Here is a 17722-nt window from a genome sequence, read left to right on the forward strand (position 1 = left end):
ATGAATAAAACCCGCGTGCAAAAGAGCAACGTTCATTTGCACAAAATCAACAGCGCGCTCTCATATAGTTCCCTCACACGTCTAACCGCTGAAACACGTCAGCATAAGAGGAAGGAAGGAGCCCAGACAGCCATGAGTAACTTCACTGCTGCATGAATTGCAGTATTTTACCTCTGCTTCAGAGTCTTTGAGCTTCTGCACTTTTTCCTTGACTTTCATCTCGAACACCTGCTCCATCTCCATCTCCATCTTCTTCATCTTAGCCACATGCTCTCGCCTCTCCTCCTCCATCTGGGCCAGAGGACTCCTGTACAGGAAGCACGTGAAAACATGCACAAACATACAAATTTAGACGTGAACTAAAGAATGTGACTAGCATCATCCTACTTATTCAGTATTACTAGTGTTTCTAAACAGTGGAATGACTTAATTATGTGAGCTTTTTTAGTCAGTTTTGTCTGCAAATTAAAGTCTCATTTCAGCATTTCCTTTCCTTCAGATATTACTGCATGCAGGCTGGAACATCACAGAGAGAAGCAGGACAATGCTTGAAATGTAACAATGAAATGCAGCAGTTTGGATCAAACCTTAAAAATAATTTTATTAGAACTAAATTTGTCCTTTGCTGAGCTCACAGAAACAAATCTATACAGCACATTTTCATAACTACAAAGAAATCTTATGACGATATTATTCCCTTTTCCCCAAACAAAAACAACAGGAGGGAGAAAAATAGAGGCACAGGTTAAGATTTAGGAATGGGGGATCCCAGGCTGCGACAAGAACAGGAAAGCACCCACAAGCCAATTTTGGAAACCAGAGGAGGGATCCAGAAGTCAAAGCAAGGAACAGCAAGTGGAGGAGGTGGATTAACATTAGTAAAGCTCACCAGACTGGTTTGTTGCAGTGTAAGTGAACAGAGACCTGTCATGAAGAATGTGGAGCGGTTACCTGAGCTTACGAGGAAGCTTGTGGGAATGACAGCTTGTAATTTTTGTAAACATTTTCTATGTTAAAGTGTTGTTTTTCCCAGGGAGACCAAACAAATCTGAAGAGGGAAAACAAACAAACAAACAAAACCAAAAAAAACCCCCACACAAAACGTCTGCTAGTGGATGCTAGGTTCTTGCTTCATCATGTTTTGAATATTTTTTATTTAAAAAGTAGTTTCATCAGCTCTAAGCTGGCACAAGTTATTTTCACATTTTTCTTAATTCGAATTTACTTATTTTTTAAAAAAAAAAAAAAAAAAAAAGGGGGGGGGCAGCAGGTATATTGTTGCTTCAACGTCCACCTTAGTTGTAGCATTTGTGTCACATACTAATTATGTAATGGGACGCAGGACCTTATTTCTATGATGACGACCACGCATCTTAGGTGGTACTCGATTGTAATGGAAAACCAGTCGATCAGAGTCGAGGCGAGCCAATCAGAGTAGGTACTAATGGAAAAGGGGCTTTAATGAACATATTGATGTAAATGTGTTTTTTTTTTTTTTTTTTCAGTCCTGCTGAAGCAGATTAGTTTGGAGTGTTAAAAGTCTTTAAAACTTTAAATCTTAATAGAAAAAAAAAAAGATGCTTTTCTCAACTTTTTAAGCCTGATACTTTCTATATTTAGTCATCATGCATGCCGCCTAACACAAATTAACATAACTTAGACATAAGTCCGGTTTTGACAAATTTTAAAATGCTATGCTCATCGAGTGAGTCAGGTTTTATAATTCTGGTCAGGTGATGGATTTTCAAAGTAGACTACTCGTAAAGAAAGGCAACAGGCTGCTAGAGACATTTTTGTTTCGCATACCTGTCAGCCTCATTTCAAGAGCACACTATAATTAGAACATTTTTAAAGCTTTACCTGCTGTCAGACTGTCCTTTCCGACAAGGAAGTGAAACTGTTACACTCCACCAGCTTATGTGGACTAAAAGCTAAACACCCAACACGAACATCTGTGGGCTGAGGTAGACTGCCTACAGTTACAAAGCATGTGCTGGCTGGTACTGTGAGAATAAATGCAGATGTCTGTTACCGTCTGCATACTATTCTGCTAATATACTTAAATAAATAGGCACACAATAAAACATTTCTGTGACAAAACAAGCACATGCACCAGTCAGACTGCTTTCGCATCTGGTGTAGCCAGTTTTATGTATTACAGAGGAAGTGTAATGCCTGTTTACCTAGTATACCAGAGGTTTTCAAACTGTAGGGTCACTTAAAGTGGAGCATGGATGATCAAACTAAGCTGAATATGTGCAATTTTTATTGGGAGAATAAACAACAGTTTGCTGGTGTTATCGTACCAACCTTCATTTTTTGCTAAAATTAAAATTTGTAGTTAAATTTACAACAATTGTGCAGTGTAAACCTTTATTTCTGTCTTCTAAAAAGTATTAAATAAGTAAAAATAATTGCTTAAGTTGCTAATGTCAGTTAAATCTCTAAACTAATATACATTTTTGGACTGGCATCACTTCCTTCCATGCAGGAAGTGAACTTTGAAAGCAAACTGTAGATGCAGAGGGAGAGTGGAGAGGTTAAAGACTGCAGTGGAAACAAGACCTGCAAACACTAGTATGGCTTTGCTGGACAAATGCTTCATACAGTATAACTTAAATTATATCTATAAGAAAGATACTGTTTTATTCTATGTCTATATATATTTTTTTTCTAAAAGTGATATATTGCCCAGTACTGGTAACCGCTTAAAACATCTCATGTGCAGGTCTCTGCTGTTAATCCAAGCAGCAGCAGCAGGTGGAGGCAGCAGTGACTATACAGAAGTGGAAAAATTGTCGATTGGAAAAATTGAAAGCATCGCAGTTCTGGCTGGTAAACTATGGTGACCAGGAGGTGCGGCCGTTCACAGTTTTCCTCCTCAAAACCTTTACTGAGGGAAAAGTAGGCGGGAGCAGACCAAAGTCAACAAGGGGGAGAGGAACCACCCAAACACAGCATAAGAGGAGAGGAGACGAAGGAATGTGAAGATGAAGATGTGAAGATGTTATAGGTCTCAAAAATATTGGAAAAAAAAAAATGACAACTTACATTCCTTCAACTGTGTCAAGTCTAAAAAAAATTAAAAAAAACAAAAACACAACCAAACACACAGACACACAGACACACACACACACACACACAAAGCATGCAATGATGAGATCATGCACTAAAATAAAACAAACACACTTATTAGTTTGTGACTGAAGCTATTTTTTCACTGCAAAATGGAAAAAAAAAACGTGTGGAAAAAGTAAGTGTCAGCTTTGTGAGCTGCGTGTCAAACACATCAGCAGTCGGTCAAATGTTTAGCTGTGTGTTAGCATCAGCAACGTGGAGCTAGAGTTTTAGAAGTGTGTGTTAGCCATTTGCTTATGAATGTATTAATGAAAATTAATCATTGTTTTTTGAATCCAAGCTTGAAATCAGTAGAAAATTAGTAGAGTGAGAAACTACAATAAAAAAACAAACAAAAAAACATCAGTATTTTTCACAAATCATGATCACAGGGTTCAGTGAAAGAAGTCATCCTCCAGCTTCGTCTTTCCCTGTTGCCTGGAACCAATATACTTAAATAAAATAACCATATGATATGATTATGTGATAACACAGCCATCTGCAGTCTCCTATGTGACAAATGTTCATCCCACTAGGGCTGTGCGATATGACCAAAATCTCATATCCTGATATAAGAATTCTATCGTCCCAATAACAATATAAATCACAAAAATGTAACATTTTCTGTAAATTCTGTGAATCTCGGGCAGCTCGACTTGCGGGAAGTGTTTCCAGCTGCGCGTCGTGTCCCTGGAGTCGAATGTTTTAACAGATGCATGAAACGATACATTTTTAGACATAAGTTGTAACGGCCGCCATTTTCTTTGTGAGTATTTATTACACGGCGTGCTGCGGGGAAAAGCCTGTTCTAACGTTTGAGTCTAAGATTTATTTTTTAGCACCTGGCGGCTCTTTTTTACTTCTCACCCGTAAATACTCTGCTCTTTCACGTGATTCAGTTTATTTTGAAAAGTCTCAACAGGATCTTGAGCTTTATTGTGAAAGGTTTATGTGGACCATAAACATGCGGACATGCGATGGTGTTACCGTCGTTGTTGCTAACCGCAACGCATAAAAACAGGCGCTTGTCTGTCAGTAGTGTGGTTATATTAAATATAGGAGAAAGAGAGAACTTTAAGAAATTAAAATAACCACTACAGTGACCATCAAAACCATGAAAAACTATTGCTGTAAACAGTTTATTTTGCGACACCACGAAACAAACGATAGCGTAAACTGAAACGATAGACGTTTTTATATCGTCATCCGATATATATCGTTATATCGAACAGCCCTACATCCCACTGCTTTCAGAAATCTATTCCACTCAAGTTAACACATGCAAATTTGAAAAATGAAGCTTATGTAAAGTCCAAAACACATGAAATATCAAAAAGCATGCATGAAATGGGTTCAACACAAAACTGCAACACATTCTGTAACACCTGAATCTGTAGAAATCAACTTGATTCTATTAACTTAATTAAAATACACCATCTACACTGTGTGTGCTCTAAACATACAATGCTTTCTGGTATACCCTTCCTTCAGTGCTACGCATTAACTTCATTACATGTGATACTAAATCCAGAAGGCTTTAAAATTTAGGTTGAAAAACGTAGCTGTTACTCAGGCAGTTTAACAGCAGAGGTAACCTCAACCCCTTTAGCTACAATTGATGTGTCTAGTGCCTTTTGTCCAGGACTTACTTGGTGGACAGCTGTCCTTTAGCCTTGTTGTTGTCCACTCCATTGTAGGTGACAGCGGCCAGCTTCCTGCTGCGGTAGTTTTCATAATGGACGTTGTTTGTCACGTCCTTCAGGTCCTGCATGTGAGTTCTGGGGTGGAAAAAGGAGAATATATATACTTTAATTGCGCTTCGAGTAATACTAATTTTTAAATGTTCTTAATGATAATCGTATTTAAAAAAAAAAAAGAAAAGAAAAGAATAGAAAGGTTTTTGAGGAACACAAAAAGCAACTTAAATGATACAGGGGCTCAGGAAATGTCTTTAGCTTCAGTCTTACTCACTGTGGTGAAATACCCTGGGGAGACTTTTGTGCAGGTGTTTAACGAGACTGGGATGTCAATATGACTAGTATTGTCACCAACTCTGAACATTTTAAATATTTGCTCCAGCAAATACCACTACTTAAAAAAAAAGAAAAAACACTAAAAACAATTAAAAATAGATCTTTAAAAACAGGCAAAAACTAAAGTAAACAAGAAAACCATCTAGTCAATCAAAAATAAAAAAAAATAAAAATAAAAAAATAAAAATCACAAAAAACAGGTAATGGTGGAAAAATTATACATTAACTATCTGAACCCCGAGTTAACCTCGTCCCAGTGTGAGACAAGATCCTCTCTGCGAAAGCAACTAAGTGAAACTGATATTACACCAGTGTGCCTGGCAAGGGAAACATGAGATGGGACAGGCCAGAACTGAACTTTAAAATAAGACCGGGCTGGTTGTCCAGTCATTGATTGTGTTCTTTGAAAAAGAATATTTGGGTTTTTTTAGATTATGAAAATTTAAAAACGCCAAAGCAATGCACTAATGAGTGATGTAATAAGGTCTATGTGTAGGAAACAAGGGTTATATTATGAGATCTTCTGGCATTTTTCATTCTTCAGTACCTGATGAGCATATCCCGGAGGATGGTGAAGTCGCAGTGGTCACTGTTTTCAACTGTAATGAAAAGTAAGACATCAGTCAGTTATCAGGATAAAAATTTTACATAATCTTGTTTGTAGCTCAGACTCAAGTAACAGTTGCAGTCTGATCCAATAAACCATGCAGGGAAACATGCACGCACATGTTTCTAGGAACTCTGTCCCATCATAAGACTCTTTTCATTTGCTTAGATGCATTTATTACACATTCTGTCTCTTACCTTCTGCAACCCCCCAGGGGTACTGTCTCCCTCTAACTCTCTTGCCGTTAACCTCGATGATGGTGTTGCTTCCTACTACCGCTAGTGGCAACTTGTCCTAGCAAAAAACAAAGCAATGATATTTTTTTTTTTTTTTTGTTGTTGTTGTTTAAGTATTTCAAGTATATGAACCTGTGGTTACAACACACTGGTAGACACTTACTTTTATCTTCTTCACCAGCCTGTTCTCCTCCTCATCATCCGTCTCAGGAAACTCATAAATCTTTATTTTATGTTCCTGGATTTCCCTCATGATCTATCAGGAGTAAATAAGACCGTTAAATCATTCTGACAGATAAGAAAATGGTTAAACAAGAGGTACAACATCAGGGTGTCATTTGTAATGTGTCTGTTCAGAGGACGGTTTATATTGGTAACTGTAACATTTTGTGGTTTTTTTCAACCAGGTGAGTGTTAAGTTGTCTTTGACGCCAGCTACATTTGTAACACAAAAGTTAAGTTTACAATGATGGCCAGAACAGAAGACTGATCTTACGGCGAATTGATGACATTTTTTTAACAAAAAGGAAAAAGAACCTTAAAACACATACACACACAAAGGTTGTGTAGACCTATTACCACCATGCTCAGGACACTACATAAAAACACAGTGTTAAATTTAGCTCTTTGCAATACCACCTTGTTTTTGTATTCACTGACAGATGCAAAACCAAACATGGTGTTTTCTACTCTATTCTGATTCGGCATCAGCCATACCAATGACCACAAGGGAATTTAAAAAAAATAAATAAATAAAGGAGCCTCTGACATAGTTTTTTCTGCAGGAGTTTGCAGCTGTGGAAACCACTGACCTGCTTCTTAAACTGCTGGCATTCCTCAGGGGTGAGAGTGTCTGCTTTAGCAATGAGGGGGATCACATTGACTTTCTCATGCAACCTTTTCATAAACTCGATGTCGAGGGGCTTCAGTCTGCAGAGATCAAAATACAGCTTTACATTTCATTGAAATAATGCCAGACGTTACAGACACATTGACTCAGTGCAGCACATTAAAGCATAAAATAAATTGCCAAACTACTGTTGTGTTTACTCCTCGCTATATATAGAAGCTACTAGGATAGTTAAGGGCAGACTGGTTTGTGACTACGGCTTCTTGATCGGCTCTTTTGTAGACTAGATATGTTGAGCTAAGCCAAATATAGAACCCTTTTACACCTTACTGATGTTTGTAATATCTAGGAATATGACCTCTCAGTCATGGGGAGGCATTGCTATTTTTGGTTGTTTATGAGCTGGAGAAATACCGCAGTACCTTTGGATTTCACTTTGTATTTTATTATCAAACACAATCATGTCTTCTATTGATTCTTTGAGGTTAAAGTCTAAATGTGCCTTGAAAGAGAATATGATGCTTTAAGTGCTTTTAGATAAGACTGATATCATGTGGTTATGCAGGCTTGTATACAACACCGTGCTACTCTTAAACTCTCTGAGACAATCTGCAATGATGCAATGCAGCAATGAAAAGCTACTTCATTGACTCCGTTTTACAAAGGAAGTTTGTACGGGTGCACACACACGAGTAATCTGGACTTTGATAATACATTAAACAATGCAGACAGTTTGTTGGAACATGCTGAGTGATAATTTAGCAACTTCACACACAAAGATCACAGAAATTACACATAAAGTTCCTGAAAACAGGGTCAGAAGGTGTGGAGTTTTCCCAACTTTGACTCCACACAAAATAACCACAGGAATTACAGTCTATCAACGCCCTCTATGTGATTTAACACCAGTCTGGCTAAACTAAACGTGTCCCAGATTTATCTCTTTACTGAGAAGAAAATAATGTTGAACCCAGACAGACTATTTCCCACACTGTCTTGTACAAATATGGTTACATATTTTATCAGAGAAAGGGAGGGGAATTGTAAGTGGTATAGCATTAGCAAAACTGGTGTTGAAATAAGTTCATTTTAATTAATAAATTTTAAAAGCTAGCTAAATAATTCTTCTAAACATCAGGGTTAAATCGTGTTAAATAATCAAGAGGTCAATGATGACCAGAAGAATGGTGATCTTGTGCTGTGCTGATAAAAGCATTTTTTAACCCAATATTTGCCATTCATGTCTCTGAAGAAAAATTAAGGCATCACTATAATTATTACAGTCTTACTCAGGATGCGTTCTTTGTGTGATTCTGGGACTTTACAGATGTATAAATCCTAATGCTAATATCCTTTAAGTTTTTCCAATTTTTCGGTTAATTTATTCTCAATCATTTCCAGGGAGACTTTATCTTAAAAATAAGCATTTAGCTTGCACAAAATCGGTCTGACAAAACAAACAGCCAATCAGATAAAAGAAAACATGTCAACTTATGCAAATCTCAGCCAACACAAATATTTAGCCAGTATGTCAGTGTTTCCCTAAAACTATCCAACAGAAGAACAGATGGCCAGAAAAAAAAATTCAGTTTTATGTTAATAATGTAATGTACTTGCATTTATAAAGTGCTTTTCTAGTCTTACTGACCACTCAAGGTTCTTCAGATTTCAAGACACATTTTTAACTACATATTCAAAAAGCACATTATTCTGTACACTTCAGTCACTCTATCCAGCTCACATCCACGGACAATTTAGAATCGCCAGTTAACCTAAAATGCATGTCTTTGGATTTATGGAGGAAACCACTCTGCCCGCACACGCGCCGCAGGGAAAAGTAGGCAAGCTCCACACAGAAAGGCCCCAGAACTTACTGCTCTGTCACAAATGTCACCAATGATCCAGGAAAGGATTTAAATATACTGATCCAATTATGTAAAGGTATCATGTAAATTAATATTGATAATATGACCGAGATTTAATATTATATATAATTCATGCATTAGTGCAATTTGGATCCAAAAAAATGGTCATAAAAATTTAAGGATGGAAATGTTACCATTATATTAACTGCTATCCATCACTGACTGACCACCCTTGACACAAATTACACTTTGCACTTTGTTAAACAGACCGATTCTGCTTTACTACCACAATGGCAGGAAACTGTTCGCACCTACCATACACACCACAGAAGAGACTCCTCTACTGTTAACTTAAACCCTGCACTGTCCACATCACTTTATACTCTATTACAGTGAGTCACTTTCATGTCATCTGACATCTGCTGTGCTTGTTTTTTTCCCCTATATTTAGTTACTTTGTACCCACTCTGTGACACTGCTTTCTATAAATCTAATAACTGCACACAAAAAGAATTCAATAGCATCCTACAGCAAAATCCACAACCGCTCAAGTTTCCCTTGTATTTTATATAAAGTCTCCCTGGATGCTAACCTTGCAATACTTTGAAGTCTTGAACTGAATTCAGTGATTTTTGAGACTTTTCTAGACCTGCAGATAACCTCGCTGTCACGTCAGCCCCTCAAACCCCAAAGGAAAACCAGGGTTGTGAATGCCAGAGCATATCACAGTGTTGGAGGTCATTGTGCGGCTGTGTGAGAGCAGTCAGCTCTGTTATGAGGGGGTGCTCTGTGAGTGTGCAGTTGTGTTTATGCCAGAGCATACGCTGCCCATCCTCAAGGATAAAAGTAAAGCTTGTGTGAGTACAAATCGCGGGCTTGTACAAACAATGTCTCACAGAAAGCAAACGAGGACACAAAGAAGGACAGAGCCTTGTTCACAGCTTACAGTAGGTCATGATCAGCGGATTGAAAGGCATGTGAGTAAGCAGGGATATTTGCATATTAATGAAATCTGCAAAGCCACACAGCAGACACAAGAAACAAAACAGCAAACTGCATTTTATCTATTTTAAAGGTCAACAGATGTGACAGAGAACAACCGTTTACTTTAAAAGGAATAAAACCCATTCATGCATTTAAATAAGTTTTTAAGAGGTTTTTATCTTGTTTTTTTCCCCGAGGGCAGGAAATAACCACTAGAGTTTCTCACGTTCACTACTCTCACACTTTCTCATCTTTAACCAGAGTGCATCACCCATGACACGTAGACACACACAGAAAAAAGGCCATATGAGCACACCAGCCTGCTATGGAAGATATGGTAGCTTATGAATAATAAACATTATAATTAAAATTCCACAGTCATCTTTTTGTGATCAGTATCATCTGCCGGGCATTCAGCCAGCATCTCAGTATTGCTTACAACCCCCACACACTTTTTTTCCCCCTTTCAACAGGCCCACTTTTAACCCTTATTTTGCAAGTCAGGCTGACTCAGTCTCACATTATCACTTACAACAACAGCTGGGGGTGGGGGGGGGCAGAGAGTCTAGTTGTGGGAGAAAAAGAATGTCAAGATATGAATTTACTGCAGAAATTGTAGTCCAACATGACTACCGCTCAATGCTGTTAGTTTCCGAAGCAGTACGCACATCTAGCACCTCCGTGAAAGCCATATTAACTGAAAATGCTCAGGGAGGAAATGCTACACTACCGACCGTTCTCTGAATTTTCCAGGCTGCACAATGATGTCAACCAGCAACCGTTTCTTCCAGTCACAACCCTGCTTCACTGACCTTTGAGGCACTACTGACCCTTCATTTCCCTCCTTACACCATTTCCTCTCACTGTTCACGCTTCCCCTTACTACCTTTTCCTTTTTCCAGTCCAATGCTTTTCATCCGCTAACTTCAAACCCAACAATCATGTATCAGTTTAAAGGGGTTAATTCTGTCTGGATATGCTTGTGGTAGCATAGTATAGTGTTTATAGAGGTTCTTGATAAAAGTTGTCTTCAACTGAATCTGTGTCCTAGACTCACCCATGTCCTGAAGGGGCAATGAAGTAAAGGCAGCAGTGGATTCGGCTGTCGGGCATCTGTCGTCTATTGACTCGAGATTCCGAGTTGAGGTAATCCTCGAATTTGCTGTCTATGTGGTCGATGACCGGCTGCCAGCTGTGTAATACAAATTTCAGCTTCGGTTAAGTTATCACTGGGTCTTTGTTTCTTAACAGGGAAACATTTCACTAGTGGACTCAAGCGCCAAAGGTGCCACATAAACCATTTTATGACTATTCCTTTGATAAAAACTATTTCAGCAGGAATGCATCACTTGTTAAGATGGGTCAATTAGATTGCTCTTTATAAATAATCACACAGGTATGATCAGGTATAAGTGGACTTTAGGAGTCAAATTGCCAAGTACTGTTTTCTTTCCCCCTTCCCTCTCATTCGTTATTTTCAAAATGACAGGATCATCTGACCAGCATGTATCATGTCCTGTCCAAGTTGTATGTGGCAAAATGTAATGAAGTTAAAGGATCATATTTAACAACTGTGTGTCTAGAAAACAATTCTGGAGTCTTCGATCTGTCATGATAAATGTGTCACTACAATTATCTGGTGTTCTACATTACATATGAGTCAAAGAAGTGTGAAGAAGTTTTTGAGGTGTATATTTCATCTCCCCATAGTCAGAAATACAAATCAAGAATAAAAAGTTGATCAGGTGGTTTAAATAGGTGAATTTATTAATGAGCCAATAATGAGCCAAAAAGACAAACATACAAAGCGCTTGAATCCACTTTTGAAACCTGCGGAACTTCTGCACCCTTCTACTGAATCAGGAATGTCAGAGAGTAGCTTTGATATTTTAAGGATTGCAAATGAAGGTGGTGGTGACCCTTACCAGTTGCTGTTGTCAACAGCATCTCCAAACCCTGGGGTGTCAACTATTGTAAGCAGCAGCTGGACACCGCCTTCCTTTATTAAAACTTTCGATTGCTCGACCTGTCAATGAAGAAAGAATGACAGGAATGCTAAGTTTTAATTCTCCCATAAACTGCGCCTTTGAAACCAAACCTGTTTAGTAGGTAATGAAAAGGAGTGGTGTAAAATGATCGTCACGTTAAGGTAACTGTATCTAAGATTTCAAAACTCATACAGAAAATATTTGGCAATGAGCAGCATGTAGCAACATGCCTTTGCATATTGTGCTATTGACGACTATTCTGAAAAACCAGGAAGGCTTTGAAGCAAGAGTCACACAACACTTCAGGCTTTTAGGATCCAGGACAGCGTTTTGTAATCAAGGAAGATTAATATGAAGTCATGTGGTCAGCTGACGGCAAGTCAGACTTGTTCAAACAATTGTGAGAATGATTTCACAAACTGGGAGAAAAATCTAAAAATAACAAAACCTTTTCAACACCCCATGACTCTCCCCAGCTTCCAATATTCAGATACATTTCATGATGATAAACACCAGTAAAAACCATATTTTTTTTCTTAATTGCTCAATCTGCATGGCATACATTCTGCCTTTTAAGACGTTTTAGGATAGTAGTTTAATATCCCATTTTGTTTAGAAAAAACATTACATGCATCACCCCCAAAAAGCTGCCTGGTATTAAATAATAGCAGAGTCTGACAGTGACCCTTTAGCAGCACCACATCTATCACATATGGGGCAAATCAATTAAAATATCTACATTTCATCTCATGGTTATCATCAGTACCTGTCTGGATATAGAGGTCCCAATGATAACTGCAATATTTAAACAATAAATACTGAAAAAAAATATCTGCAGTGGAACATTTTCTTTAATATCCGTTTCAGGTCTGCTGCCACAAGGACAGATAAAGAAAAACTTTTATACCACAACACCTGTATTGATTAAAGATACATTAATATTATTTCAGCCAGCACATGCTGGTGCAGGTTTAACTAATTTTAAAAGAGATATTTTTGTCACTGTGTACCTGCACAGTCTTTTTGATTCTGTGTGATGGTCCAGGATACTCTGCTGAATACAGGTCTGTTAGGAACAGAGAGTTGATCAATGTGGACTTGCCCAGTCCAGACTCACCTGTAAGAAAAAAAAAAAAAAAAAAACCCAAAACAAAACACACAGTGAGATTGTGAGACACAGTATCACTCAGAATAAGAGGTTTAAAATCACTTGTAATACAGCTATACAAGTCTACTGCTGGCATCTTCCACACAAGAAAAGGCCATGTGTCTATCTGGGGATACAAGTGACATTTGCCCAAGACATTGATCAATTTGGGTTACCAGTTTAAAGGCTAAGAAAACAACATGAACAATGGCTCTTGTTATGTGCAGCTGGCTGGCTGTGGAGACCGGGAGACTTCTCAAGCTTGGTTTTCCATTGTGCATCCAGTGTCCAAGATCCCAGTGAAAAGGATCATTAGTGGAAACGACCACTGGCACTGCCCGACTTGGCTGATGGCCATAAGTCAATATTTAACGAGCCACCATTTATGCCAGAGCTACAAGCAAAGGGTAATGTGTGGAGCTTGTACTGTGTCATCTGTTTGTTGTACATTTTATCACCGCATGCAACAATGAGCGAGAAACTGCGATCTGAATGCCTGACAAGCCTGTAAAATGAGCTGCTGAACAGGTTGTTGGGTCATGTGATTTTATGAGGCATGCAGAGATCTGCCAGCCAGCCAGCCACTGGTGGTGATGCCATCTCAATTTCTCCCCTTCTTCCCTTTATCTTTTATCCTTGACTCCTATCACACCGCTTGTGACGCATTGCGTTGTATGTGAACAGCACTGCAGGGACATGTGGGCTCGCAGCTAGTTGGAGCCAAGAAAAGCTGAGTGTGAGTGTGTCCGTGCAAGCGGGTGATACCATAAAAAACAATAGCCGCCATTTAAGTAACAGAAAGCCCAGAGGACCTCCTCTTCTTTCCTTGTTGCAAAGCCATTTGTTTAATCTTTTCAGCAATTATCCCCAAAATGAAGATATTTGTTACAAACAGAGCGAAGCATTCACAGCCCCCAGAGGCCCACTTGGTCACTATCCAACAGCAACAGAAGTGAGGGGGGAGCAAAAGTGATCTTCTACTTCAACTATCTAATAACAACATTTAAGAGATGGCTCACTAACAAGTTTGGACATTTATTAGCAGCACTAATTAAAGCCTGTAAAGAAAACTGTGCATTGTTAATGCAACGAGAAAGTCACTCTCTTAGCATTAACAACGCTTTACTTAGATGCATGCTGGGAATGAATTCTCTTGGTCCCACCACAGGAAATGGCTTTGACCCTAGGATACACTGTCCCTCCAAATACGGCCTCATCAGCCAAGGAGGATCTTGGCACAGCGTCAACCACCACATCCGAGCGCTGTAAAAGAATGTCTGCATTTCTGATTTGCTGAGTGCACTTTTAGATAATTCCAACCCAAATGGTTCTTTGCTGAGAGACAGTGTCAAGGATCTGACATCGAGATGAATTCAAACAGGAATGCAATCTGCACCCCTCCTCTTTGACTCAGCAATTAACACTACAAAGCTGGGGGTCTGTCCCTTGTGTATAAATATGGCTGTGTATACACACACAAATCCATCTCTCGCTCTCTCTCTCTCTAAAACAAATCACACAGTGAAGGATGTTAAAATGCCAACCGCAAAGAATACAATGAAATGATTCAAACAAAACAAGGGAAAACTTGAGTGCCGAGCAGCGTGTGTTCTTACCCACGACCATCAGGGTGAACTCAAAGCCCCTCTTGACAGACTTCCTATAAACTTGGTTAGGGAGGCTTGCAAAGCCAACATATCCTTCCAGGTTCTTCTGTTGCTGTAAGAAAGTAATAAAAAAAAAAAAAAAATTACACCACAAAGAAATCTAATTTGCTAAAGTGTAAAACTAAAAGTCGTGAACAAACACTTCCAATCTTGCCTGAATTGAAACGGACTCTGGTTTGAAACTCCACTGTGTTGGATTAAGAAGAAAAGTATATTCTCACATTTTTATTATGTAACTGATTAAGTTTACACTGAAAGTATTCAGAAGCCACAATATTCAAGATGCGTTATAAATTTTAACCACATTTAGCATGACAAAGCCCAAAATGGAGCTGTACACATACACATCAATGTTGGGCAGTTTATCAGCCGTGATTTCATGCGTGATATGAATATTTCAAATACCTACATACTTGGTGAATAGACTTAACACCCGCAAGGGCTTTCAAAGTCGTTTAAATGTATTACACTGTTGGGCACTTGCTAATGAGTGTGTTTAGTGTATCAGCTGTGTACCGCTATCGCTCATGGCTTGAATCATAATACTTATATACATTAATGCAAAACAACATACTCTAACACTAACTCTATTCAACAAGGCATGACACAAACTCTAAAACAAAAACTCTCTCTAAAACTATAAAAATTGCCCTGAATGGCATGCTGGGTAATGATAGCAAGCCAGGTAGCATTTGGGAAGGGCTCCATTGCTGAGTTTAAGAACAATACAGACAGATGGAGGATAAAGAAAGGGGAGCAGAGCTGCCCGGAGACAGGGGCCATGTCTGCTGTTGGGAAGGTTTAAAGTTTTAAACAAAAGAATGAGACCTGTTTTGCTTCATTTCTGGTCATACTCATTCTGTGCTGAAATTTCACACAGTGACAGGGATGGAAAGATAATATGCTATTCAAGGCTAACTGGTGTTTCTACCTGGAGGCAGAATAATTTGGGCAACAAAGTTTGGAAGACGATGTCCAAAAAGAGTTTAATTCAAAGTAGCTTTTGAGGCAGAATTTGTTTAAAGATTATGGCAACAAAAAGGTGCCATTACATCTAAGTTAAAGGTATAACAGGCAGAATGACTCTAGAGCCTTGTGCCAAATATTTCCTTAAAAATCAAAACTTAAGAGTAGGCTTTTGATTTTAAAATGATATTAAAATGTTTTTAAATTGGATATACGTCTGACAAAAAAAAATGTCATTTTAAATCTATATAAAGATCCAGTTACACTAAAATATTTAAAATAATACCATGACATACCCTGAAAATACCACAAAAAAATTCTTTATAATGTCCAGCGTAAGTTGATACCACCATAGTTTATTTTTTGTCAATGTTCTGTCTTGTTCAGTCACTTGTCTTTGGTTTTTCACAGTAAAAAGGAAAAAGAATTTCAAGCATCACACATTCTGGTTTGTATTCTGAGATGCTTATCTACAAAAGATTGCTGAAAAAAAAAAATACTGCAGTCCAGTTACATTTCAGGCATGAAACAATTTTTATACTTACAGCTGTTTGGCATTGATGGACATAATGAAATCCCAGCGTGTGCAGGAAGAGCCAACATTTCCAGGGACACAAAGAAACAGAGGGGAGTGCACAGGAACACACACAAAAAATAAATTAATTCAGAAATCTCAGGCAAACTGACAAACCAACTATCCTGTCTCCAGAAACAGCTTCTTTAGTTGTGAGGCCTGCAGGCGAAATAATTCACGATCTAAGCAATACAAGCCAGTTGTTGCTCTGTAATGTCAGTAGCACCATAAAGCAAGCTTCACCAATTGCTGCAGATTTTTCTTTTCGCCTGTGGCTATGAGAGTATTTCTGCTTCTTACACCAGAGCATCTCCTGCCCACCAACAGCAGCCCACGTGTCTTCTGTGTGATACCAAGACATAATGTGCTGATTTGCCTACCAGAAATGCAGTTTAATTTCAGCTGTATCATGCTGCCTTAGTTTTGGAAATACTGTAAATTAGGTTTTGCAGACAGGCATTACCAAACAGGTAATTTTTTTAAGTATGAAAATATGAGAACTGACATTTTAAAACTACAACCGTGTTTCCTTTCCGGTATTTCGTGATAGGGCTGCTAAAGGAAGTGGTGGCAGGTGAAAGCTTCAGTTTGCTTGTGCAGATTTTAGAAAGCTCTGCTCCGTAGAACACCAAATCTGGTGTTTCAGTTTGACACAGCGACACGGGGGTGGGGGAGCAGGTACAGCATTCTGACTTAGAGGCCACAGTCTGAAGCTAATGAACTTAAAAGTCAAAACATGAACTCTGAGGTACTAGATCCACTTTAATCCAGATTAGATGGCAGCATTGCCTTCCTCCCCCTCCTAACCTGACACATCCCCCAGAGTTGGCTGTGACTGCCTAACCCAGATACTCCAATCATGGGAGTTTGATCAAATTATTGATCACGCACTAATGCAGCACCCATTCCTGGCTAAAAGAGCTTTTTTTTCTCTCTCTTTTTTTTTTTTTTTTTTTAAAAAGGCCCTGCGACTGCGACACACACTCTTTTCTGCATATTGCTACTTAATGCTTTCACACGTTTAGAAAAAAGGCTAACCCGAAAACCACAACAGCTCAACGCTTCTTGAGGTTGAAAGCATGCAACTTAGCATTAACGTGAGCTGTTTAAATCCGAAATACGACACCAACTTAGCTCATTAGACAAAGTACTAACATTTGTAGACGGGCTTTGTAAAAACAGTGACCGGAGGTTAAGGTGTTAGCACATAAAACACATAGAAACGTTTAATGGGAGACTTTGTCGAAGAGCTTAAGACAGGAAATGACACTCCCGTTAGGTTATGCAGCCTGCTATCGAACCGAGGCTAACAACTAGCTAGCTACAATCCTACTGGAGGCGGACGACTGGGCGTTGGTTGCTCAGACAACTGCACAAGCTAAACCAAGCGAAGCCAAAATGTTTAAATAGTGAATTCTATTAACTGAAATAATCACAGTTACAGTTTACAACAATGTTTTCTGAATAATTCATGACATTAGCTGCCTGTAGCGTTCTCACCCATAACGTTGACGCTCCCTGCCGCCTCAAACACCGATCATTCACAAGCCGACATTCCCCTCACTGCTTTAGCTTGAGTTACGCACAAAGAGGCACGCAGCGCCTCCCACACTCCACGAAACTATGCCAAAAATGAGACGTAAACGTGTACGTGAATCACAAAGGGGAGGACCACTGCAGTCTCGCGA

At 38.8% G+C, this 17722-nt stretch overlaps 1 protein-coding gene across 1 annotated transcript in view; it reads right to left on the reverse strand.

Annotated features, from left to right (window-relative positions):
* The window catches only part of septin7b (septin 7b), a 22763-nt gene extending 5081 nt beyond the window's left edge, over positions 1-17682 (reverse strand). Inside the window, exons 1-13 of the mRNA XM_005455106.3 lie at positions 17535-17682; positions 17087-17088; positions 14444-14546; positions 12691-12797; positions 11618-11718; positions 10750-10884; positions 6806-6923; positions 6157-6249; positions 5955-6051; positions 5698-5749; positions 4767-4895; positions 3052-3072; positions 172-307 (exon numbers count right to left, since the gene is read on the reverse strand). Of these exons, the coding sequence (XP_005455163.1) occupies positions 172-307; positions 3052-3072; positions 4767-4895; positions 5698-5749; positions 5955-6051; positions 6157-6249; positions 6806-6923; positions 10750-10884; positions 11618-11718; positions 12691-12797; positions 14444-14546; positions 17087-17088; positions 17535-17538 (1098 nt within the window). The 5' untranslated portion in view covers positions 17539-17682. The remainder of the gene's footprint in view (positions 1-171; positions 308-3051; positions 3073-4766; positions 4896-5697; positions 5750-5954; positions 6052-6156; positions 6250-6805; positions 6924-10749; positions 10885-11617; positions 11719-12690; positions 12798-14443; positions 14547-17086; positions 17089-17534) is intronic.
* Positions 17683-17722: the final 40 nt, after the last annotated feature.

Source organism: Oreochromis niloticus, linkage group LG11 (genome assembly GCF_001858045.2).
Source record: "Oreochromis niloticus isolate F11D_XX linkage group LG11, O_niloticus_UMD_NMBU, whole genome shotgun sequence".
Classification (NCBI taxonomy): Eukaryota; Metazoa; Chordata; class Actinopteri; order Cichliformes; family Cichlidae; genus Oreochromis; species Oreochromis niloticus.